Source organism: Ruditapes philippinarum, unplaced genomic scaffold (genome assembly GCF_026571515.1).
Source record: "Ruditapes philippinarum isolate M1 unplaced genomic scaffold, ASM2657151v2 ctg3482_1_1_1_1, whole genome shotgun sequence".
NCBI classification, from domain to species: Eukaryota; Metazoa; Mollusca; class Bivalvia; order Venerida; family Veneridae; genus Ruditapes; species Ruditapes philippinarum.
The window spans coordinates 29,117-56,157 of NW_026861096.1; the positions used below are offsets into that span (position 1 = coordinate 29,117).

The following is a 27,041-nucleotide window of genomic DNA, read 5'->3' on the forward strand; positions in this document are numbered from 1 at the left end:
TTATAAAACAAATAACATTTAAAAAAATAAAATAAAATGATTCTCCATCACATTTGATGTATGGTCTGTTGAAGATCTTAAAGTTATTCATCTTTAAATATATGAATGTGAATATGAATATATGAATGAAACGCTCGTTCGAATACTTTTTCATCACAAAGAAAATACGTCCGTTTTCTGAATCATGAGCATATACTTCATTTTGTTCCATGTGTGCTTCTATATGCACAGCACCTCCATCAGAAGGCACATTTCTATTGTTCTGATTAGAAACAGAACCACTGGAAGAGGTTTTCGTCGAGAGCCATACACCATTGCTCTACGCTATGCCCCGTTCATGTCCCCAACTTCGCCATAAGGAGTGCCACCTCCAATATCCTGATACGAAAACATTTCATCGGAAGATATGTTTTGTTTGAGTCTTAAATTGCTCTCTATTGTACCCTGCGCATGCCTCTAACTTGGCCATGTGTAGCAACACGACCACCAACCTTATACGGAACCAATGCATCGGAAGATGCATGTGGTTTTGAGTCATTTATATGCCCCAGTTCTGCCACCAACTTCACCATATGGAGCAAGATGCCCACCAGTACGTCAGAACGAGACCACCGAATGGTCTCTGTTGTACCATGTTATCAACTTTGCCATGGGGAGAAAAACATCTACAATCTTCATACGAAATCATGCTGTCTGAAGATGTATCTACATTATAATCGTTCAACGTGTCATCACTGGAAATACTCTTTTGTCGTGAATCATGAATATCTGATGTCTGTGCAAACTGTTCTTTGGCCAAGGCATTAACTACGGTTGACTGGCCAGCCGTTTACCACCACCAATCGAAGATACATGTGGTTAAGAAAAAACATGTAAAACATGCTCTGAAATAAATATCTTGAAAGCTTTTAATGAAAAAGTTGCACATTTGATAGGGTTTTATATATATAAGGAGGCAGAAAAGAACCACGTTTATGAAGAATACTAGTAAATATGCGATAACAGATATTTTGATTATTATTATTTGAAGTATTTTTAACACTTAACTCAAAAAGCAATATGTATTAGAAAACATTTCAATATCTAGAGTTTGGAAATTTCATCCTATCAATGAAACAAGAAAATTCATGGTATTAAATCATAGGGCTTTCTTACAATTAATACATTTTTCATATCATATCAATAACTATAATGAAAATTTAATTGAGACATTTTAAAAAACGAAATGGCACGTTGTTTATTCACCAAAGCTTTGATGAAGTTAGCAATTGTCAATCCGCTGCCTAACTGGTTTATAGACTGAATGTGACCTGTTCATAATATTTTATAGAAATTCAATCAACGCTATCCAGTTTATGAACTTAATTAGTAAATGTAAAACTCAACATCACAAATTTTTGGTGTTAAATTCACGGACTTATATGTGATTTTCTTTACATTTTAGCTTACATTTACAAGTTGGATACAATAATTTCTGCCACCATAATTATAACCATATATTTTGTGTTAATTATTTGTTTAACACGTTACCCAACTAGTTTATCACACAATCATCGCTATTTATATAATTAACGTGTTAAGTAACGTGTTGATAACTCCCTACTTACATACTACTTACTATTTGATATTTGCCTTAGACCGGATATTATTTTTGAAAACAAAGCTGATGCAAACTGGTATTACGTTACAATTGACACGACGTGATAAATTTATATATGTACATTTACGATATCAAGTTATTACTCCATTACTAAATAAGATGAGCGATTAGGGAGATTTTGTCGAAATCTTGCATTTTACCAAACAACATGTAAACTACCCAAAACAGGACATCGTATACATATGACAAGTGTATTAGATATATGATACACATACCTTCATTACATTTTTTGACAGTCTTGTTTAAGCACTAACAGAGACCAGAGGTCACAATGATAAACAGGATCAGGCAGCCGGGGTGAGGCAATGAATGAAGGACCAGATGAAACTGAACAATCCTAATAAATATACATGTATATATATGCACTGAATATACAATATGCATTTAAAACAAAATCACAGCGACTAAACGAAATCACTTTGTCATGCCTTGCAAGCCTATTTGACTAACGCTAACAAACAGCTGCTTTTTCCGGTCGCTGTTTTTCCTCGCAAGCCTATTTATTTTAATTTGAATATTTCGTGCAAAACAATGTCAACATGGCCATCCCTCGCCAATTGTGTTTGCTCACTGGAAGAATGTATATGTAGTAGAGCAGAATAATTCAATTTTAAGAGGTCTTTTGGTAATGAAAACTGATGGCTGAAGTGATAACAGATTTGAAACCTATGCGATTACTGATGGCTGAAAATAACAAAGGACATTAAGTGAAAAATAATGCAGGGTAGGTTATCATTATTGTGTGCTGCACCCTCCTCAGTGAAATCTATCCACCTATGAAGCTTCAAGTTGTTACCTCAAACACTTTTTGAGATAAGCTCCCGACAAAATAGTATTAAAAAAAAGAACAAAAGGCAATAACTCAAAAATTATTCGTGGTAGAGTTATCATTCTTGTGCACTGTACTCCTACTCAATGAGGTCTATCCACCTATGAAGTTTCAAGTTGATACCTCAAATTCTTTTTGAGATATGCTCCGGACAAAATAGTATTAAAAAAGAACAAAGGGCAATAACTCAAAAATTATGAAAGATAGAGTAATCATTCTTGTGCATTGCACACCTCCTGAGTGAGATCTATGGACCTATGAAGTTCAGGTTGATATCTCAAAGGCTTTTTGAGATATGCTCCGGACAAAATAGTATTAAAAAAGAACAAAGGGCAATAACTAAAAAATTATGCAGGATAGAGTTATCATTTTTGTGCACTGCACTCATCCTCAATTAAATCCATCCACCTATGAAGTTTCAAGTTGATACCTCAAATAAAATTAATTTTGAAAAAGAACAAGGGCAATAACTCAAAAATTGTATAGGAAAGTGTAATCATTCTTGTACGCAGCGTTCCTCCTCAATAAGATTTATCCACCTATGAAATTTCATGTTGACATCTCAAACACTTTTGAGTTATGCTCCACTCAGGTGAAAAATTAAGTATGAAAAATAACAAAGGGCAATAACTCAAAAATTATGAAAGGTAGAGTTATCATTCTTATGCACTGCATACCTCCTGAGTGAGATCTATGGACCTATGAAGTTTCATGTTGATATCTCAAAGGCTTTTTGAGTTATGCTCTGGACAAAAATTAATTTTGAAAAATAACAAGGAGCAATAACTCAAAAATTATGCAGGATAGAGTTATCATTTTTGTGCACTGCACTCATCCTCAACGAGATCCATCCACCTATGAAGTTTCAAGTTGATACCTAAATAACTTTTTTAGATAAGCTCCGGACAAAATAGTATGAAAAAGAACAAGGGCAATTACTCAAAAATTGTATAGGGAAGAGTAATCATTCTTGTACACAGCGTTCCTCCTCAATAAGATCTACCCACCTATGAAATGTCATGTTGACATCTCAAACACTTTTGAGTTATGCTCCACTCAGGTGAAAAATTAAGTATGAAAAATAACAAAGGACAATAACTCAAAAATTATGAAAGAAGAGTTATCATTCTTGTGCACTGCACACCTTCTGAGTGAGATCTATGCACCTATGAAGTTTCATGTTGATATCCCAAAGGCTTTTTGAGTTATGCTCTGGACAAAAATTAATTAAGAAAAATAACAAAGGGGAATAACTCAAAATTATTCGTGGTAGAGTTATCATTATTGTGCACTACACTCCTACTCAATGAGGTCTATCCACCTATGAAGTTTCAAGATGATACCTCAAATACTTTTTGAGATATGCTCCGGACAAACATGTCGGACTGAAGGACGGACAGATGGACTGACGGACGGAAGGACGGACGGAGACTATTTCTATATACCCCGCCGCCTTTCAGCGGGGGATAATAAATAATTGCATACACTGTCTATATAAAAATAATATGTTCGAGGGCAAGACTCATTTTGGGGTTGACCTTTTGTTAATAATAAATCAATACTGTAGATTACCTGCAACCGGTAACATGACCACACAGCATCCTCCAATAGCACCACAACACCCCATATCCTCAAATCTATCTTTAGTAATTTTGTCAAAGCATGTTCTAAATACAGCCAAGAACATTACAACAAAGGAGGTAACTACAAGTCAAAGCGCTCTTGCATCTAATTCTGAAAGAAAAGTAATTTTGAAACATCTACTTGATGAGTCTGTGTTTTGCGAGACATAATCATTTCTATTTATTAATATTGTTCGGTAAAAAATCCCTTAATGTCGTTTTTTCCCTACCAAAGGTAATGTATAAATTTCCAGTGTAAATTTTATGGAAGTTCACAAAGGGCCTCTAAATTCTTACACACAAAATCAAAATTCATGCGCGCAACAATATAGTTCGGTGCAAGGTAATTGAATAAGTGAAAACAAGATGGTACAAAAATATATATATGTTTAAAACAATTTTTTAACATGATTTTGCCATCACATAAAATACAGAAACATTAGTTATATTGGATTCTTTCGCGATTCGATCTATAGCTAGTATATAAATTATTTCCCCTGATAAGTTTAGTAGAGAAGCGTAACATGTAGAAAAGAAAACCTTTACATTCGCGCTCCTGATATCCTCCTTTAAAAATGTTTTTTCGAGTGACTTCTAGAAAGTATTAATTAGTATAACTATTGAATAATTTTGAAAATACTTTATCATCTCTCATAAGCACCTCATTACAGGAACCTGACGTCAAAGTAATTTTTCATGCGATCCTATTGTAATTACTTTGTTCATGTAGTTTTATTTGCAAAACAAACTATTTATTAAGGGGTTTACTTTGTATTTAACTTACAATGATCATTAGAATGAGAATAGGTATTCATGCGAATTAAGTCTCTCTCTCTCTCTCTCTCTCTCTCTCTCTCTCTCTCTCTCTCTCTCTCTCTCTCTCTCTCTCTTTACATATCGTAACCACAACACATAGTTTTTACATATTTATTTTTTTTAAATAGCATTATACAGAGTGATACAGGCCAAAAGCAGTAAGGAGATTAATTTAACAATCTTTGTTTGCATAAATGTGTAAAAAGTAGGAAAGGTATAACAAAATGTACTTAAAAGATTCAATATTAGACATGGAAAAAAATTATTTCCATAAAAATGTAAAAAGTAGCAAAGGTATAACAAAATATACTAAAATGATCTAATATTAGATATGGAGGAAAACAATAAATGACAATATATTTAATTACTAACTACAACCTTGTTCATTATTATCAAACTCGATGTTTGATTTAATTACAAATAGAGGAAAAAATATTTATTCAACACTCGAAAGACTTAAAATATACAAAAGACCAAACAAAATGTGTTATTTCATCTAATAGATTTGCCATTAAATATGAATATTGTTTTAAAAATTCGAGTACATTGATCAAAGCAATTGATTACGAAATATAACATTAAAAATCAAGTTTCGGTTAAACCAAACAAATTTAACATTTGCCAATGTCACAAAATTCCCAATCAAGTTCATCTTCGTTCAATATGTAGCACCAAGGACGCACTTCACCACCAGGAGCCCGACAGTAATTTGAGGCACCTTCCACTGGTATTTCCGGAAAGTTTGGGACATAGTAATCGTAATAATATGCGTCTGTTACATCTGACCAAAGCAGACACTCCTTACCAGATTTTGTGACACTGACCTGTCCGTTATACTTGATGGCTGTTGTTTCAAAGCATTCCTTGTCTACAATAGAATTTACACAAATGTAATACATTAGTTGATACAATCGTTTTACAATGAGTGTTTAAAATCATGGATCTTAATAAAGATATTTTATTCCGGCTGAAAATATAGTTATGTTTTGTATGCATGAGACGTTGTTTAAATAAAATGATACAAAGATATAATATGTTTCATTGAAAACATTTGCTTACGTGGAGTTTCGATCACCTTCACTTTTCCCGGAACACATTTACCATTAATACACCACTACAATAAAATACATTCGTGTTTGTTTAATCATATTAAAATTAATAATGTATGGCACCAAGACAATATGAACTTACTTACCATTTTTAATTAAAAGAAATATAAAAGGATAATAAATCAGCATCGCAAGATGCTTCATTACGTTTTTCGTTTTGACATATGTAAAGTTATCAAATGTGCGACCACGAGGATGTTACTTCCATACAAAGATGACATTCTCCTTAAACTAAGATAGAATGTGTATGTCATTAAAATTTACAGGAATATGAAAAGTCAACTTTCGGACATATGGAAGAGCTAACTTGGTCTTGAAGCCTATCTTGTGTTACTTATAGCAAGTGGTTTGATAATCTAAACGTACGGAGAGATATAATTTTATCAACCGTATATGAATATGTAACTTCCAGATATCCTAGACTAAGCAAACTTGTGCAATAAAGACATTGTTATTTCAAGTTGCAATGGCGTGTATCATAGTACACGTTTTATCATTCTGTATGGTTGTATAATGTGACAAATCATTTGTATATTATTTAACCTTATTTGCGCCAGGTTTACCACAAGGAGATCCTCGAGCAGGGGTGTAAGAAGGGCAACCACCTTTGCCGATACATAATAATTCCTGGCAAATTCTCTCATCTGTTTCCGGTAATCCGCCAAGTTTTGTCTATAATGAAATTCATATCAAATTATCGATACTTGTTATAAATTATTTGATTCTTCCACCAAATGTAATAAAATGTTCTCAATAATTAAAGTATTTTGTAACTTCAACTCTTAACCTTTGACATATGAACGTTTAATCTTTACCGATATTTCTTTAAAAACGGAAAATAGTCATTTTTTTCACACGCATTACTCTTATACAGAATGTGCAAACTGAATTTAAATTGTTGGCGAACGCCCACATTTATAGAAAAACCAAAACGTCATTAATAGATGGATGAGTATAATTATGACAGAAATTTTGAATAAAGTTCAATATAGAATTTATCGTACTCCTAATTTGTTAGAACATTAATATGATTTAAAAGTACATTCATTTGTGTCTGGAAAACTTACAGGGCATACACCAGAATAGTCTCCCATATGCAATTTACATTGTTGATCAAGAGTATGAAGCTCTCCAGGTAATTTTTTGTTATGTTTGTCCCACTCTGTTTTATCAAAATAATCTCCGTGATCTGTCATACATGAGGCGTCTTCTCTGAAATGAGAAAATATCAATCAGTATGCATAACACAAGTGATTAGCTATCTTTAAATGGACCGTTGGTAGGATTACATAATATCGGTGGACTACTTTAATACCTTAATAATTTCATATCAATTATAAATTTCATTACTGACTTATGTGAAATAATAGTGAAATTATAGTCATTAGAATTAAAAGTCATGTATTTGTCAAATTGCAATAATGAGTTATAGATATTGGTCTACTGTGCACTTTTGCTCACTCTCTATACATATTAAAAGTTCCATGTTCATATCGGTCATTGTTAAAATGATAAATAGAAAACAAAACAAGCAGGGCTAGACAGAATGAAATGATATCTATTTAACTTCCGCCATAGCCTTAAAAACTGTGTGGTTGGTTATAATATAATAGATTTACTTACGATTGAAAAAAATTCTTGATCGATTTAATAGAGCATGGGCTAAATCTCCAAGGATTAACCTTATATGGATTATTATACGATAATTGGTTAGTGATTGGTGCCATAAGATACATGTCTTCCTTTCTGCAGTTATTAGATTCACCATCATGATCGGCATTCAAACTAAAATATATATTGATATATATGACATAAAGGTACACATAACATTGTGCCACGTAAATGAACAACTCAACAATAATCGCAATAGCCCGTTATCTTGTAATCTACGCTAATATTGCTTTTTAAAGTACATTTTTAAAGAATATCTTAAACTGATGTACAGCTTGTGTTTTCTAGACCTCATGATGAATTCGAAATGAAACGGAATACACAAAATAGATCAAGTTTATCAGTTCGCAGGATTTTTAATCAAATCATCCTTATAATTAATTTAATTTGATAAATTCTGTTTAATTCTTTACCGGATGTTATTGGAGCATCGGCGTCCAAACCCAATCAACAATGGTTTCAATTTGCAGTGTTGACCATGTTAGATATTTAAAACTTGACTATAGAATATATTAAAGTCACAAATTAAATTACATTTTTATGCATTTGTTAAGAAAACACTTACTTGTGTCCAAGTTCATGGGCCGCTGTAGTAGTTAGATCATAGTAGCCTGCGTCCTGTTGAAGAGAGAGTTTTTGCTCACTACAGGCACCACCAGTAAACGCAATACCAACCATACCTGTGTTTTCAATATCTCCGTCAAATAGTTCGCAACTAAAGAAGTTGAAACATAAAATGACTTAAAATTATCATTCAATTGAACAAAAATGTATAAATCTTTTCATGTATAAAAGTCATGAATGCGCTAATGTCGTTTAAGGTTTTTAAACATAAATAACAGTAATTGAAACATAATATATATTATTTACACGTTCAACGTCTAGAATCGTACATTAAAATTGTTATTCTGTGAGATAGAATACTGTTATCAAAATACTAAATATTTCACGCGTTTCTATAGTAGTAACATGAAATAATTGTCTTTCGCGACGTTACTCATTCAAAAGGGTGTATACTGATCAGTCGTGTTTAATGAAACATGTTGTAAAAATTATTTTCCACTTCCAATTTAGCACGTGGCATCCGAAGTGACTAGGGATGCAGGAAGCAGTATTTTATCAAGTTTAGAATCTTTATAAGATTCTAGACTGCAAACATTTGAGAAGAAAATCTACGACATTTCACAAAATTAAATATCGGCGTGTTCCAGCAGTACTTTTGTTTGGTCTCGGGCAACAGTTTATGGTGAACGCTAATGTAAAGGAAAAACGAGATAAGCAGACGGTTATTTTGCCCGCATTTCCGAGACAGATTCGTCTACTAGTAATAACTTTACACAAAGGCCAATCGTTGGGTCTTTTAAAATAGAGAAAAACAGAATCCCTAAAGAAAACATGATAGCTTGAATACAAAATATTACTCGATATGTGACATTCTTAAAATATAACTTCAACAATACGTTAACGCAGAATCTTATGTTTTGTAATAAATAATTCCTCCTCCAGTTGTGTAAGGTGAATAGAGTCCTAAATGAATTATTCATTAACTTGTTACATGTAGGATATATAATAGTTAAATAAAACAATGAATGCAAGCATGTTAGGGAAAGTTGAACTTACCCGGTGAATATCATGACATGGTCGTCGTTTTTCATAGGACTTAGTTTCTTAAGCCAGTCTTGCGAGTAAGTTATATATTTGTCTCCATCAACAAAAGGCTTGTTGTTATTGAAAATAGGTGCATCCTTTCCTTTTGGAACCGGGCTAGTGTCATCATCTTTCTAAATTAACAAAGTACAGTTGAGGTCCCTTTGTTTTTTTGGGGATTAAATACAGTATCAGTTACTGAAAGCAGGGGCAATATAAAAACTAAATGGCATTCAAATTTATGATCGGCTTTATCCGTGGAAACAGCGAGTCTGCAAATAAGCAGGGGCAATATAAAAACTAAATGTTGTTTTGATTACCGTGAATCTAACATGCTCTAAATCCATTTTCCAAGCATTACGGAAGTCAAATTTGCTCTTTCTTCACAAGAAGAGATGAAAGTTTAAATGTCGATGTGTATTTTGAAACACATTTATTCGATACCTACCTGTGAATTTCTTATATTACAATTCTTAAAAAAGTTAAATAACTATAATTATTAAACGAATGAACTTGCGAACTTTAAAGTTTGTAAAGCAGATATTGTCCAAAGAAAGAATTTGTTGTTGTTTTTGTTGTTATTTTTATTTTTTCTAAGCCTGTCGTAAGAAAGTGGAAAGAGCAATATATAAACAACACAGATCATCAAAAAAGTATTAGAAACAAAGATCCTTAAGAAACAGAAAATAATGAAGTACGTCACAGTTTAAACGTTACATAATAGACAGCAACTAGGTTTAGTACAAACAACACAAGTTTGCTTCTTTAAAAAGAAGCATGCGAGAGGTCTTTTTGCTGCTGTGGAAGATTTGTTTAATTTGAAAATATTTGGAAATAAGACACAATGAATGGTTACAAATTACAATTATTTAACAAAATATAATTTATTATATAAATTGAATATATAGTATCATAATGAAAGTTTGTTTACACTTCATTTTTTAATGTTTTGAAAGATTCATGAGATTATATGCTGGAGAAATGGATTTTTTCCTTGACGCATTAGGGATACTTTATATACAAAGGAAACTAAATTTAAAATAAATGATATGTATATTAAAAGTAGTATCAAAATAAAAGTTTCTTGTAAAATTCAATAAGCAAATTTTCGATTTATGTTTTGGTAATTATATGAAAACATTTCCTCTACATTTTCCAAAACGGGCATAAAGTATGTTAATCAGACAATTTTAAGTCAAGGATTTACATAAAAATGTTTTATATCATTTGATTCGAATAAACAGAATATAAAGCTGCATGCCTCCAACCATAATATTTTAAGAAAATCAAACTTGTGTCAAATGTGTGCCACTTGCGCCAAAAAATCCCCGTTGCGTTACTTAGTCAAACCAGTTCAAACGCGATACACGGTTCACTCGGTCATATAATAGTGCATGGTGTTAATGTAGCTATATATGTTCACTGTTACTATTTATCGTTACTGTTACTATTTATCGGAACAAGAAATAGTAAAACGCTTTTCAGAAAACAATACTGTAAAAGATTTATACATTTAAAAGATTAGAACGGAATGAAACATCCACGTGGCGCTAAGTAACGTAAATAATATTTTCCGATTTTTCTTTGTACCGATCGATTCGTTCACTTCGATGTTCCGTAATGTACCGGAAAACGGTGTTTAGCTAGGTTTTCGAAAAGGTCAATTTTTCGTTTAAGTTAAGTCGTATTTTGAAACGGAGCATGCGCAAAACAAATTTTGTAGACTGCTCCTAATGGTTTTAAGCTGTAAATGAGATTCATTTACTACAATCAGATACGCAAAAATGGATGCCGCCAGCAATCAGTCTGAACACTATGGAGAGGTCTGATGACCTCTCCAATGAGCTATCGCGGATACTTATGTAAATAAATTCTATCATAAGTAAAGCCTAATTACAACGCTCACCTCATAGTAAATAAATCCTGATATCGTCACGTAAATGTTGAGTTCAGGATCTTCAATACTTTCGTACATCAGACTGACCTGTTAATCAAATAAATATACATGTACTAACATAATTTGCAATATAATTGCACAATACGCAGTAATTATTTTACCAGTTTTCTTACCATGTACTAAGTTCTTATAAATAGAGAGGTTGTTTTTTTGCTATTACTTATAATTAACTGCGAAAGTGAACGGCAACTTATTTTTTATCATAATCATATAAACTGAAAGAATGTCATTTCATCTGTGAGCTTTAATGTCTGAAACAAATGTGAAAAACAATTAAAAAGTCAATGGAACCGTACAATTATGCAGGTCTGATATAAATAATGGCCAGGAATGAATGACGCAACACAACTACTAAACATTTATACCTTACAAACCTTTGTACATAACTGTTTCTAATCATTTGAAAATGGTTATCGTTACCATCTTCTACGACATGATATTCATTAGCGAAACAAATTTCACTTAATTCCTCGAGTTTTATTTTCAAGTGTTCAGAACATTTTCATAAGTTTTTTTAACAAATTGATATGAACATCTGTAATGTATCATTTGGATATTTTTTATGAAATATTTATTGGGAAAAATGTTGGTAGAGTTCTAAGAAACATTAGCATTCGCATATATGTGAAGAATTTTGTTTCTAGAACACTTTAATATCTGCTAAATATTGTTATGTCATATCGGATCATGTTTCTAACACTTGCCAACAACATCCTTATATAACTTTTTCGTAGTTTGTTTTCACTTATGGTACTAAAACCATCAACATAATTGACCAATTCACTTTAAATGTAGTTCAATCGAGCAAACTTGAAATTACACGTTAGATAGTACTTATCCACACATTTGCCTAATTTGATAATGAAATTTTTATTTTCATGTCGTTTATAAGTTTAAAGTAAAGTTCCTACCTGGAAACACATGTCTTCGTAAAGATGTAGATACCTATAAAATCTACTTCGTAATTATTTTATTGAGGAAAGTAGTCAGCAATTGTTATAAAAACCACGATATTCATAATCTTTAATAAACGGTGGGTAGCTAAAGATGTGCCTGCGACTATCTGGTTTTATCTACTGTGTAAATGTTTATATTTGCGCTGTTTTTAATGTAGTCAATATTTCAAAGAAGCAGAACGTATATTTAACCATTGACTGTGGGATTTATCAATCTTTAATGTTGATCGACAACACTCTGAAAATAACATTGTATTTAGTGAAATGTTTTTTATACAGCACTACGTTGGTTATTACCAAAATTGACAAATTATTACACTTACACCATTCATAACATGCGTGAGATGTCGCCTTAGCCTATATCTAGTTGTTTCTTTCTTGTCATTAGAATCTTTTGTTCGCTCATAAAATCTGTAATCAGAAAATATTTGTAACTATATTAATGCTGAAAGTAATTAAAAAATACAAGTAACTGAACAAAATGTGTTTTTATTGGAAATGTTGAGTATAGTGTTAGAATATGATTTTTTTAATTATCATGAATTATAGTCATTTTAGTAGTAGTAGCAGCAACAGTAATAGTAACAGCTCCAGTATTATTTTTATTAATATCATTATTATTTTTTTCATTTTCTTTTTTTATTATTATTACATGACTTTGAAACAACAAGAGGTATCAACATGAAACTTTGTAGGTAGATAAATCCCATTAGGTAAAAGTTTATTGCAAAAAAAAAACTCTGCCTTGCTTTGTTTTGGCGTTATTGCCCTTCATTCATTTTTACACTTTGATATAACTCTGAAACTATATGAGATATCAACATGAAAGTTTGAAGGTAGATAGATCTCATTTGGTAGAAGTGCAGTGCAAAAGAACTATAAATCTGCCTTGCCTAATTTTGGAGTTATTATCCTTTGTTTATTTTTTTTTCAATTTGAACCTTGTCCGGGACAATGCCTTGTTTATTTTTTGAGTTATTGCCCTTTGTTCATTTTCACACTTTTAACATTGTCCAGAACATAGTTCTGAAAGTATAAAAGATGTGAACAAGACACTTTGTTAGTAGATAGATTTTATTGGGTAGATGTGCATTGCAAAAGAACCATAACTTTGACTTGCCTTATTTAAGATGTTTTGCCCTTTGTTCATTTTTACACTTTGAACTTTGTCCGGGACATAACTCTGACACTACAAGAGGTATACATTTCTGTGTCCAAAACCTATTCGGGAGCATCACCCGGTTCAACCGGTGCTTGTTATTTATTATTATTATTTAAGCGCTAATAATGGTAAGCTAAAAATGATGATCAATTATGGGAGTTGAAGTTATTTAATTTGTGTCCGAAATGTCTTTGTTTTATTAAGTAACGATATATGATAAACTTACTTCTTCCAAAGGTAAGGATCAATTACAACAATACATTCCACGGCATACTCCGTCTGCTGTTGTCGTTTATATGTATTTCCTCTCTGTTTAATCTGCAGAATTGTCGCATGTAAAGCATAGTCCTATTTTAAATTCAACTAATTGTTTAACAAAAGAAAAATCAGATTATTGTATAAAATACAATGATTTCTGTATACAAACATTTGAGCCTGAAAGAGATATTTTGGCACGTGTCGAGAGAATTCTCCTTTAAATCCCAGAACCAACCTTTTTACAATGTTTTAAATCAATATTTTATTTACTTTGAAACATCATATCATATCTGTTTAAGATCAACAAAACTTTCGAGAATGAACGTTCTTGCTTAGTTTATATAAAAAAAACGGGTGCCAAATTTTAAACCCTTAGAGGAAGAAGTTCTATTACTGTTTAAATGCATACATATTCAAATGTTATAAAGAGTGTACTAACTGAAAAAAGATAATTATTTTAAAAGTTTTAGAATATTTTATTCAATAGAGAAACTTCGTTGAACAATATTTTAAACAAAATCTTCTTTTGAGATAGCAAATCTTCTTCTTCCCATATGAACTAAATAATTTCAAACTGAATATAACAGTGGTCATCAACAAATAAGGTAGCATGTGTTAAATTAAAAGGCTGCTTAAAACAAAACAAAAACTGAGGTTTAATGAATATGCTATTAACATAATAATTTTTAATCTTAACTTACATTTCTATGTTTCTTTGCTCCTGTAGGAAAAGGAAAAGAAATAACATTTTTAATTTTCTTATTAAAGAACACTTAGTATTATTTTAATTATCAAACATTTATCGTTAAGCCTTATCTTTAGGAACACCTGCATTTTTCATTTTTCTTAAGTGTTTGCTTCTCTGTAATTCGCAACAACAGATAACAGTATTTTCAATATAGAATAGTATTTTCAATAACAAATAGACTGTTATCAGCTCAATGGAACGAAGTATAATTTAAGTACGAACCTTTATTATATCAATATATACAAATTCTGTAATCATTGCATGAGTTTGAAATCATGATGTATACAGGACCAATCCTTGATATTTTTATTGACAATCATGTTCAAAACGGACTTCTTCAAATACCTTATCATTTTGCCTTTCTAATATATACATTCGTACTGCGAACTGAAATGATGTTACTCTTTTGTGTTATTGTCCTTTGCATTTTAGCAATCTCTTATAAATCATTGTATAACTTGAGCTGAAATGCACTGTTTAAAACACATAACTCTTATCTATAATAAATTATCTTAATTATTCCCTTTGAATTTTTTTATGTTCAATTTTTTATGAAAAAATAGTAATTGACATATCAGCTTAGAACTTTATAGATTGATAGATCACTTTTGTTTCAGTGTTTGGGAATTATTGTACACTTTTGCAGTCTTCATATTTGCGTTGTTTGTTTTATTTATTTTTTATTTAAACTATGTACAGCTGTTTCTTTTTCTTTATTGAACTTACATTTTAATTTAGCAAAGACGCGGCCAAAACAAATGCTTGAAATAAAGATTGAAACTATATGTTCTTTCAGAAGATTAAAGTGACATTTTGCTCATATTTTCATTGTCAAGTTGAGCTGAACTGACTGTATATTTCATAAGACTGACTGTTAAAATGATGATTGACCAACAGTTGATATTAGAAAATGTTAAGAATAAAATTATAAATCTGCCTAAAATATAAAAAGACTGCCCCACTCTTTTTATGAAATGAACATTACAGGTAACTTTTAATTGATATTTATGAAAATTTCGTTTGAATCCATGCGTTGTTTATTGTTAATGTGAAATAAATTTTTATATTTAAAGGAATTATGGCAAAAGGAAAACTTATTTTGACATTCACTTGTTCACTCATTTATACCCTTGGATGGGCATAATGTCACTTCGATGCGTACATTCTAACTCGTCTACCTAGATTCCGACTAAATATTTTAGTAATTTTTATCAATATAAGTTTATTTGATCCATGAGGACAAGTGACAAGATGCTCATTTTTAATCATTGTCAAGTTGAGCTAAAATGACTATATTCATGTATTTGAAAAGCTTGACTGTTATTTTGAATTTATGATATATCTAAAAAGTCCCATTTTAATGAATTGGTAATTCGGACAATTACAACAATTAACAAAATGTTTGATGTTCATAGTAATACTATATTATATGGTTTATATGTAGCAGGAGAGGGCTACTCCCGAGGCGACAGGTTGCAAAAAAATCAGAACATTTATTAATATACAAAGAAAGGGAAACAACTTGCCCTTCTACAATATAATCATCGCTTAACTCATTATTTTTCTGATTTGAAATTTTAAGCGCTTTTTGTGATATGAAACAAAACATTTAAAAACGTGCAATGTTTTACCTATGTAGTCTTTCAGTCCAATGAGTTTTTTGGCTGGGTCCATTTTAGCAAAGTTCCTATTATGCAATACCACTCTGTTAACAACGTGTACGTTTAGATTAAGTGCTCGAAGCATTCTGGTGACCAAGAGGTTACTTACTGGACGTATTTCATACGTTTCTTTGCCAATGGTCAAAAATCCTTCCTAAAAGTATCAATCGAAGATAAATCTACCGTTGCTAAGCTGTTCAAAGAACAGTAAAAGAAAATATATGATTATTCATACGTTGCAATAAAATTTTATTCGCAATGAACCAATCAGAGAAACAATCTACAGGTGCCGGAAGCCATGAGGCGTATCTGCATGTTAAACATGTATTGTATGTAACTTTTAAAGCAATTCTAGATCAGTAATTTTACGAAAATACTTGTGCGGACTATATTCTATGCTAATTGTGACAAACGAAGTAACGATTTCAACATTTTTTTCTAAACCGTTATATAATACTAAAATAATAATTCAATTGCATGCAAATATAAAATAAAATGTATTTCATTACATAAAATACATACCAGAGTTCGTTTACATGAATCATCGACTGTTTTTTCACAGGTAACACTTACAGCCGCCCTATTTTGCACGTCATGATAGTACTTAATATCCTGAAATGATACTCGTAAAATAACGTAAACCATTTGTAAAAAATACAATAATATACAGGTGATGACAAAAAGAAATAGGACCATTGATAAATATAAATGTGGTATATGAAGCATTAGTATGATTAAAAACGTTTTAATATAAAGCCTTACTAAACCTTTTTACCATTTTATATAAACCAATCACATCTACATTATAGCTCATTACCATCTTAAAATATTACTTTACTTTTTGTCCATCAAGTTCTGTTTTGCTGTTGTACTTGTCCAAGGTTATGCTTTAGTTACTCTTTACAGTTTACACTGACTTATTCCAGTTTATATTTCAATTGTTTCAAAATGTTTTTTTTTCTAAAAAAATAAATTAAACGAATATAGATAATTAAAGGCATACATATGTGTTGCAAACCTTTTATAAAATTAAAACAATGGACTTCAAAAATTAATCACACTTTTTGATATCCCTTTTTATAAGACTTTGTGTAAAAATTGTGTTTTACGGCTATACTAACAAAGATAACGTGTGAACATTCTCTATTCATAAAGACTTTTTTGTGGAACTTATATATAACTATGACACTGCATAAAGAGTTGTTTTTTTCTATTTCAAAGCTGGAAATGGACACGGTTTTTACAACAAGCAATTAGAGTCTAATGAACTTAAGTGATTCATCATCGAAGGAAACTTTTGTAGAAAGAAAGAAAGAAAGAAAGAAAGAAAGAAAGAAAGAAAGAAAGAAAGAAAGAAAGAATGAAAGAAAGAAAGAAAGAAAGAAAGAAAGAAAGAAAGAAAACATTACTTCACTGGAATTCATACCTACCTCCACTGGTTTATTGTTTGTCTCTAAACGTCTTAATGTAGCTCGGTCAATATCTTGTTCATAGATATCAGCGTTTACATTCAGACGTTTATTTTCTTTAAGATGAAGCCTGGTAATTTTATCATCACTTCCAATAACATCCATCAAGATATGTTCAGGCAATCCCGGTTCCGGTGTCATGTCCCGAAGGCTTACGTAATGTTCAAATGCTAAGAATTAGAGAATTGGGATTAAAAAGGATTTTATCAACAGTTATAACAATAATTTATATCTTTAACTGTAACACCATTATACAAAAAAAATGTATGTCAACTTAACCATGCCCTACTTTTCGTGATAAAATGATCATAATTGAAAAACAAGATACTCAAATGTAAAAAATTACTGGAGATATTATTGTGTCTTGTGAAGAAACTAAAAACAGAATGGTTTTAGCTTTTATGATTACATAGCCGCAAAAGATTCACTGTCATTTTTGCTGTTCAAATTTTGGGCAAATTGATCAAATCATGAGTAATGATCTATAAATCGATTGAAAGTAGACAATAAATGATAATTTTAAAAGCACGATACATACCAGAAACAGAGGCCAAAGTTAAAAGCAGAACGATCATTTTGTTGTTCTTCATATCATGTCATGGAAATGAGTTCTTATTCTGATAGTAATGTCGCTAGTCTTCCAGCGCAGCGCTTAAATTAGATTTGATACGATGATCCGATATTTTTCAATGAGTTAAGTTGTGTATTGTTTTAATAACGTGAAAGTACATATTTTGCAAACAAATCACTTATTACTTCAAAACCATAATGATGTTTTTTCTAAAATACCAGTTACATGAGCAATAACTTTGCTCGATAAATGGGCATCACTTTCGGTCATAGAACAGTACAAAAGGCTCATTGGAAACACAAATTTAATTTAATTTTTCATCAACTGGCATTACCCTTGCATTTATAAAGTGTTGGCCTATAAGCCATATAAATCCTGAAATAAATCTGTTTTCAATCTACATTATACATTAGACATACAACAACACTTTGTTCTATATCTGTGAAAAAGATACATAGTGTCGTTGCCATTACTTACCTATATACCGGTTAATTATTTTTTATCTTAATATATATTCAACTTGCCGATACCAGGATCATTTGTGCAAAATTTCTTTTAAACGGATGCCACGGTTTTGAGACTTGTGCCAGGATCACGATCTTTTTTTATTGACAAATCAGTGTGTAAAAGACATAAGATAAATAACATACAGGGATACCAATTTCGGGAAATAACTGAAAATGAAATGACAAATGAAGATATTTACCAAAATCATGGACATGTATTGTTAAGAGTGTAAATCATGAGGCCATTAGTGCATTAGAACTTAACATATATCCAACATATTGAAACGTACCCGGGGTCTGCTAGCCCGGACACACTTCAATATCGACACGTGGGTTCTTCTCAAACACACGTAAATGGATAAGGGAAAATAGGGACACAAGGACTAAAAGATACGGACGCCTGAAATAAGATTAACACAACAATTTATTAAATATACATTTCACAAACAATAAAATTCGTATATAGTATATTCTGTGGATGGCTCTGGCTTGGGCTCCTCGTCTTAGGTCAGGAATATTCTTCTGTTACGTCTAGAATAATGTATAATATAAGATGTAATGAAAGGCTTGACAAATACGGTGTCACGTCTTGCCTGTGGTCTGGTACAAATTCTATGGTAGGAATTACCATGAAATGCTATAAGGTTGATGGGGTATCTAAAATGGTAACTACAAAATACAGTGGTGTTCTACCCTGGTATATGGGTATCACTATAAAATATGGGATTATGGCTATGGAAACTTGGTCTTCAGTCAGGATCTATCATAAATGGTAAATAATGCCAAACTGCCAAACTAGATGATTAAATATAAAGCTTCTATATAAACTATTACTGGCATAAAGTATTATATACCTTCTGGTGGCTGGAGATACATCCATATTCAATATAGTATAGATGTGGTCTGGTGGCTATCTACCAAGGTACTGACAATTTTGGCAGATTCGGGCTGCTATTTATAGTCTGGGACGCTGGGTGGCTAGCTTGGCTAGGGTGCCTAGCTTGGCAGTATCGTCATCGTCTTCGATGACGTCACTGCCAATCTCGCGCGGGCAGAAATTTAGCCAGTGCCAGCTGCCATGTTTAAATTGGCAGCGTGTGGCTAATTGAACATTAAAACGGCTACAACGTAGAAAATAAGTTATTTTAAGTAATATAACCATCGTAAATATTAAAAGGATGAAGTTATCTGTACATGTAGTGTATGTTTTGATGATTAAAAGTTGATGTCATGAAGTACAGTTAATTACTTTAGTACTTGAGTAGTTTCCGGATACGGGTTTATTTTCGGACGTAAAATGATGGGCTTGATCGTTACATTGCACCCCGCTCACATGGATTCAGCCCCTGAATAGTAGGAAGGTAAGTATATTTATAGTCGGAAGGTTTATCATTTTACCTAAATAATGTCATTGTAACACGACGTTATGAGATAATTATATTGTCGGGTAATTATCATTTGATAATTGGTTATTATTACACTAATTAGACAGAGGAGTTTAACTTAATTATTTGTCAAACTTGGTAGGTAACAGTTTTAAGTCATAAGACACATCATATTAATGCATATATTAATTATTATACATGCCTAGTAATAATTAAAATTTGCTAAATATTTGCAAATTTTCCATGTAGGAACATACATGTACGTATTGTCGGAATTGACAAAATAATTTATGGATGTTGTATAAATACAACTTCAATTATATGGCATAAAAACAATTGTATAAAGTGTCACGTATACAGGTATCATTCACTCGGCACAGTCAAACATTCAAATATAGAGCGCTCTATTATTACATTCATAAAACAAATACATGTATTTTATATTTACAGTGAATAGAGAGCTTGGGTGTATTGGTTAGTTGGTCACCTGGAGAAGCGGTTATTACCAACTGCTCATCTAAACAGAAGTATACTTCATTACATCCTCAGCCTAAAATACACTCCTTACAGTGGGACACTGCACAATCATGGCTGGTATATTTAATAATATTCATAATAAATTAACACTTGGCTAATTTAAGCACATAGGCCGGCAAGTCATATAGACAATATATCATCATAGTAATTAAATATCATAACATATATGGCCAATATTTGGTACCCCCAAGGTATACCAATAATAAAACTTCACTCTTTGATTTCAAAGGTGGCATCACTACTTTATAAGTGGAATACAAAAACATTGCACTGTTTTTGGTTAATCATTTAAAAATTTTCAATGTCATCACTCTAAATGGTAATTAGCTGTCCATTAAATAACTTTTAGGTCATAATGTTTCAGGCTAATTTGATGATAATGGTATGATGTCTCTTATTCTATTTAATTTCTTCATTTAGAGTAACGTTCTCCAGGTTCGAGTTTTGTTATTCTCCAGGTTTGTCATATTACGGGAAAAAGGACCACTCTGATGTGCAAGCAGAGGAACGATGGTGTCCACCTGAAGTCAATATTTTTGAACAACAGGGAGCGGGTTAAAGTGTCCACCAGATGAACAGGTAGTTAAGTAAACAGCTGTTCAAATTGGAGCAGGAAGGGGGTCCACCTGAAACTCATCAATGTAAAGGGTTGATTTGTAACAAGGAGCGGTGTATTTGGAATTCCATGTCTTCATTTTTGTTAAATATTCATCAGCTGGATTGGTAAGAATAGGTATACATTATTTATTTAAATATCACTTTCATTTAGGATCATAAGTATCATAGAACAACAACAACAACTAGTTGGTTTAAACTTCCTCTTATTATTAATCTCTATTTTTTTTTTATATATATTTATATCTATGGCATATTTATAGCATATAACTATTTAACTGTCTAGTCTGTTTGTCATGTATCTGTTAGATTGATCTCTTTTAAGGTCATTTAAGTCTCTATTAATTTACTCTAATGATTTGCAAATGGTATCAAGTTTAAGGTCTTTTCTTTCCTGTTCTGGGTCAGAGACTGATGCTACTAATTTATTTCTTTGTTTGTCTGCTGTACGGAAAGCCTCTAACCTAATAGCTGCTTGTTCGGCTTCTAATAGGGTTTTTGGTGATATTTCCTTTAGTCTTAATCTAATCTCTGAGTCTTTAATAGCATCAATAAAATGATCTAAGGCTATTGCCTCAATTACTTCTTTAGAAGCACTGGCATAATAAGTGTTTCTGGTCAGTCTGTATATATCTTGTGACAATTGAGAAAATTGTCTCCCCTTTTTGTTTTACTCTGGTTTTTAAGTTTGGCTTTAAAAAATGTCTGTTTCTATTGGCTGGACCATAACGTTGGTTAAGTAGGTCAACTAGCAGTTTATAGTCACAATGGTCTCTAGTATCGATTTCAGTCAACATTGATCGGGCATCAACCTTTAAACAACTAGCTAGGCATAATCCTTTGGATCTAATGTTCCAATTATTTAAATCACTACATATTTGGAACGATATTAAAAATTCATTCAAGTCTTCAGTACCATCAAAAGTTGGTGGTTTCACTTTGATAGTGTTTGTATTTGACATTCTATATGAAGAGGTCTGGTCATCATAAGATAAATTACTACTAGGTATGTCAGTAGAATTTGAATTTCCATTTTCAAATATATCTTGTCTTCTTTCTATGTTTTTAAGTCTCTGGTCTACAGCTTCTCCCATTGAAGTGAGAGCATTTTTCATTTGTGTAGCAATCTCAAGCATTTTAGCTTCAGATTGGGTAACATTGTCTTGTGCCATAGAGGCTGGTCTTGAATAGTCTGAGTCTTCATGGTCTTGAGATAAAGAATCTTCTCTATCTGTATTTGTATGGTCTACATTGACATCGATGTCCATATCAATTTGATTTTGTGCCATCTGGTAACGAATAGCAATGCCAGGGTTGGTTATAATTATTATATGTACTATGTATAATAAAAATAATAAAACTAGGTATAATGTATAATGTCTATTCCTTTCTGCTTTCAGGTTGGCCAGACAAGAATGCAGTCAGCAATGGGCATTCAAATAAGGCTATAATCATGCATCCAACCAACAAGTAAACTTGTTTGATTGAATGGTCAGCACCTTGGAAGATCAAAAATCTGGATCAGCAAATGAAATGAACTATGATACATAAAAAAATAAAATGTTCTGTCTCTTGGTCTCCTGGTTATTTCCCTGTAATGGTAGGGCAGACAACTGATTAATGGTTGATGATGGATCAATCTGGAAAATTATATAAATCTCATAAAATCATTGGAATCCCACTTCTGACACCAGTTGAAACGTACCCGGGGTCTGCTAGCCCGGACACACTTCAATATCGACACGTGGGTTCTTCTCAAACACACGTAAATGGATAAGGGAAAATAGGGACACAAGGACTAAAAGATACGGACGCCTGAAATAAGATTAACACAACAATTTATTAAATATACATTTCACAAACAATAAAATTCGTATATAGTATATTCTGTGGATGGCTCTGGCTTGGGCTCCTCGTCTTAGGTCAGGAATATTCTTCTGTTACGTCTAGAATAATGTATAATATAAGATGTAATGAAAGGCTTGACAAATACGGTGTCACGTCTTGCCTGTGGTCTGGTACAAATTCTATGGTAGGAATTACCATGAAATGCTATAGGGTTGAAGGGGTATCTAAAATGGTAAATACAAAATACAGTGGTGTTCTACCCTGGTATATGGGTATCACTATAAAATATGGGATTATGGCTATGGAAACTTGGTCTTCAGTCAGGATCTATCATAAATGGTAAATAATGCCAAACTGCCAAACTAGATGATTAAATATAAAGCTTCTATATAAACTATTACTGGCATAAAGTATTATATACCTTCTGGTGGCTGGAGATACATCCATATTCAATATAGTATAGATGTGGTCTGGTGGCTATCTACCAAGGTACTGACAATTTTGGCAGATTCGGGCTGCTATTTATAGTCTGGGACGCTGGGTGGCTAGCTTGGCTAGGGTGCCTAGCTTGCAGTATCGTCATCGTCTTCGATGACGTCACTGCCAATCTCGCGCGGGCAGAAATTTAGCCAGTGCCAGCTGCCATGTTTAAATTGGCAGCGTGTGGCTAATTGAACATTAAAACGGCTACAACGTAGAAAATAAGTTATTTTAAGTAATATAACCATCGTAAATATTAAAAGGATGAAGTTATCTGTACATGTAGTGTATGTTTTGATGATTAAAAGTTGATGTCATGAAGTACAGTTAATTACTTTAGTACTTGAGTAGTTTCCGGATACGGGTTTATTTTCGGACGTAAAATGATGGGCCTGATCGTTACAATATGAATGGGATAAATCTGGCACGAATGGACTTTACAATAGCAGGCATATACATGTAATAGTAATATCAGAATTTGAAATATTAGATTGTATTCTACATGTTTGTATATCACGTAAACTATATAATAGGTAACATCTGTCTTAGTTTGATAAAATCTTTCACGATAGTATCTAGTTATAATGGTGTTAAATTGCTTGTGTAAAAAGCGAAAGACATGTTTTATATCGTAATAACAAATTCCTTTTAATACTTAATACAGACACAAAAAAAATAATAATAAAGTAAAAGTATTTTTTTCTGTTTTATCATTTTATTTTTTTATTCTACATTACATAAAATCCTTGTTGTAACGATTTTAGGACAAACTGTCTCATGTTACCGAAAGGATGTTTGTCGTTTCTGTTTAATCTAATTGCTTTCTCGGTTGACAATGTGTTGTTATTTTAGAGAAAGAAAATATTAAAACTGAAATCTTTAAAGTTTGCCCAACCTTTCTAAAATAATGAAATTGGTCCAATCTGAGATTAATACATCATTGTCATTGATAATAGAAAGTCATTGTCCATGTCCCAGCAGTTACTTAAGCAGATATCGATATCATTATATTTTATCTAATAGTGTATATGCGGTGGTGATCATTAGTTGTAACACTTTTATGCCCTTCTGTAAAATCTTCGTACTGTTCACGAGAAAGACAACGTTTGGAATGAACATTAAGAACACTTATCATAGGGGACAGCATGTTCTACTTATTTTAATGATGAACAACGCAGTAAAAAAATACAACTATGAAAATTAATTACAGATAATAAATTTCTTAATCAATACGGAGAAATATACTCAAATACTGAACTTTTCTCTGAAATGGAACCAACAAATTACAAGTTTGATGTAGGTCACATTAGTAGCAAAGATAACAGGATAAAAAAACATGTGTTAGTTAAAAATGAGAAATATGGACGCTCTTGGTAAGAGCCATATTAATATGATGTGGTCATCAGTGTTGATCAGGAACATATTAAATTATTTACAAAGGAATAGAGAAGAGGAAAGTTATTTAATGTTCAGTAATATTTTAAGTTAAACTGGCTGACGATAAAAGAAATATGTGTGATAGAGTTAACTTCTTCTCACAAATGCTGTAGGAAATGAAAAAGATAATATATTTTAAAGTTTGCAGTTAATACCTACGTTCAGTTAAGCAATTGTCATGGTAGCAAAGGTTATTAACTTTGCATGTCACTAAAAAAGAGATTTTCGTCAAAGAATTTGACAGATATTCTTCTTTTTTTTGGTCCTAGATCAGTTTTTGTTTTGAACATGAGGCAGTGAGGCATTTAGTTTCACTTATTCAAAAAGTGAAAGTCATATTAGCTTTTATAATCTTTCAATAGTAAGGAGTCAAAAACATAGGATCAACATGGAGGTATAATATTTATAAATGAATAGTATACGTACACTGAATAATTAAATCCTCAATTTCTATAATTTCAAGCATTTAAAAAATATATTCCAGTGATGAACTGCACTTACATTTATGTGACTGAAAAGCCTGTTATTTATTAAGAATGCCAACATGACCGAACGAATTTTTAAAATGTTTTATCAAATTTTTATTCTTAAGGTCCTTTAAAGTCATGTTTACGAGTTGATTTATCAACTGAATTTAGATATAACTATATGACTATACACCTAGAAAAGTAATAGTTATTTAAAGTGTGTCTTATTACGTCAATAGTCAGTAAAATCATTTTAAAGTAATTGTAGAAAATACACTAAAATTTATTGCTGTCAAAGTTTACTTTCCAGCTGATACGCACGAAATATTAAAGAACAGTCAAGCAGAGATTTTTTTAACATTGTCCAAGTAAAGGTACTGTGGTATCAACATCAAACAGCAATATTAAAATATATAATTTTCATAATCACGTTTCGTCTTGACACTTTGAGAATTATTTGGACTTTTATGTTAAATAACATGTTCATGTTTCCATCATAAACATCTTTAAGGCAGACAATGTTTTCTCTACAATGGAACGGTTGGTCGGTCGGTTGTTCGTTCGGTGTGTCGCTCGGTCGCTCGCTCGGTCAGTCAGTCAGTTTTTATGACTATTTTAGCACTTTATTGTCAGTCGGTCAACCTTTGTTCTTTTTTAGTATTATTTTCTTATTGATATTATCTATAAGTCAAGGAAATAATTGTATTTATATGTAAATCTTACTACATATGAAACATTGAAAGCAATGTTTTAAAAACAATGTAGCTCTACCCCGCATAGAATGACCTCAAATATGTCCAAAAAAAACTTTCATTGGAGCAGAGTGGCAAAGTAAATTGTGTGACGTTTTGTGTGATACCAATGAAGTGTTTAGCGGTAGATTTTGTTATGTCTTTATTGCAGATGTAAAAATAAAACCAACTGAAATCTGAACTCACTTGATAATAGACTACGTCTATCTTCATTTCGACATGAATTATCACTCAATATTATTATTATTATCAACATGTTTTATGATTGTTAAAAAAACAACAAATAAACACAATTCACATATTCCTGATTTTAAAATTATTTTAATATAACTTTTGTAATTGAGAACTAGGTGTCATAGTCATAATTTTACGAAATTAACCTTAAAGTAACCAGTAAAAAAATATAAAAAAATAATTAACCAAAATAATATTAATGCGGAGGTAATAATTATTGTTTCACTTACCTTTCATACAGAAACATTTACTGTACCAAAAATACTATGAGTTCCATACAACATCACAGTTTAAACTCATTTGACAAATGTATACTTTAACGTATCTTATATATAAGAATGTGACATCGGTATCAAATTAAAGCTACAAAAACTCTTTTTAAAATATCATCGAGGATAGATTACCATACTTTCGTGCTTCTTGGCAGGTATATATTTTACATCATTAAAATTGTGCAGTCATTCGGGTAATGTTGTAATAAATTAACGTTATGCATCAGTTCCATTCAGCCAAAATAATGGCACAAATTATTTATAGTCTTAGATCAAACATTTTTACATGACGAAGAAGGAAAATACTAAAGTAGGGAACATTGCCCGTAAAAGAATCATGTAATAACAAAATTGATAAGATCTAGTTTTGAA

The 27,041-nt window shown here is 31.6% G+C and overlaps 1 protein-coding gene and 1 long non-coding RNA gene across 3 annotated transcripts; one reads left to right on the forward strand and one right to left on the reverse strand.

Moving 5' to 3' along the window:
* Nucleotides 1-5,028: 5,028 nt before the first annotated feature.
* LOC132714526 (A disintegrin and metalloproteinase with thrombospondin motifs like) lies at nt 5,029-26,773 on the reverse strand. Of its 2 annotated transcripts, none has more exons than XM_060697420.1 (16): nt 26,628-26,773; nt 18,104-18,216; nt 17,527-17,735; nt 16,619-16,708; nt 16,067-16,250; nt 14,389-14,408; nt 13,656-13,747; nt 12,591-12,678; nt 11,261-11,338; nt 9,328-9,488; nt 8,273-8,422; nt 7,660-7,821; nt 7,104-7,248; nt 6,580-6,708; nt 5,987-6,041; nt 5,029-5,795 (listed from the first exon to the last, which is right to left on the reverse strand). In XM_060697420.1, exons 2-16 carry the CDS (start codon nt 18,153-18,155, stop codon nt 5,539-5,541), a joined length of 1,872 nt encoding a protein of 623 aa, XP_060553403.1. In that variant the 5' UTR covers nt 18,156-18,216; nt 26,628-26,773; the 3' UTR covers nt 5,029-5,538. The 2 variants fall into 2 exon arrangements, with proteins under 2 accessions (XP_060553403.1, XP_060553404.1); XM_060697421.1 differs by lacking the exon at nt 26,628-26,773 and adding an exon at nt 25,446-25,565.
* LOC132714525 (uncharacterized) lies at nt 18,918-21,791 on the forward strand. Its single transcript, XR_009623565.1, has 3 exons — nt 18,918-20,003; nt 20,478-20,621; nt 21,023-21,791. It is a non-coding gene; the product is annotated as an uncharacterized LOC132714525 (long non-coding RNA).
* Nucleotides 26,774-27,041: the final 268 nt, after the last annotated feature.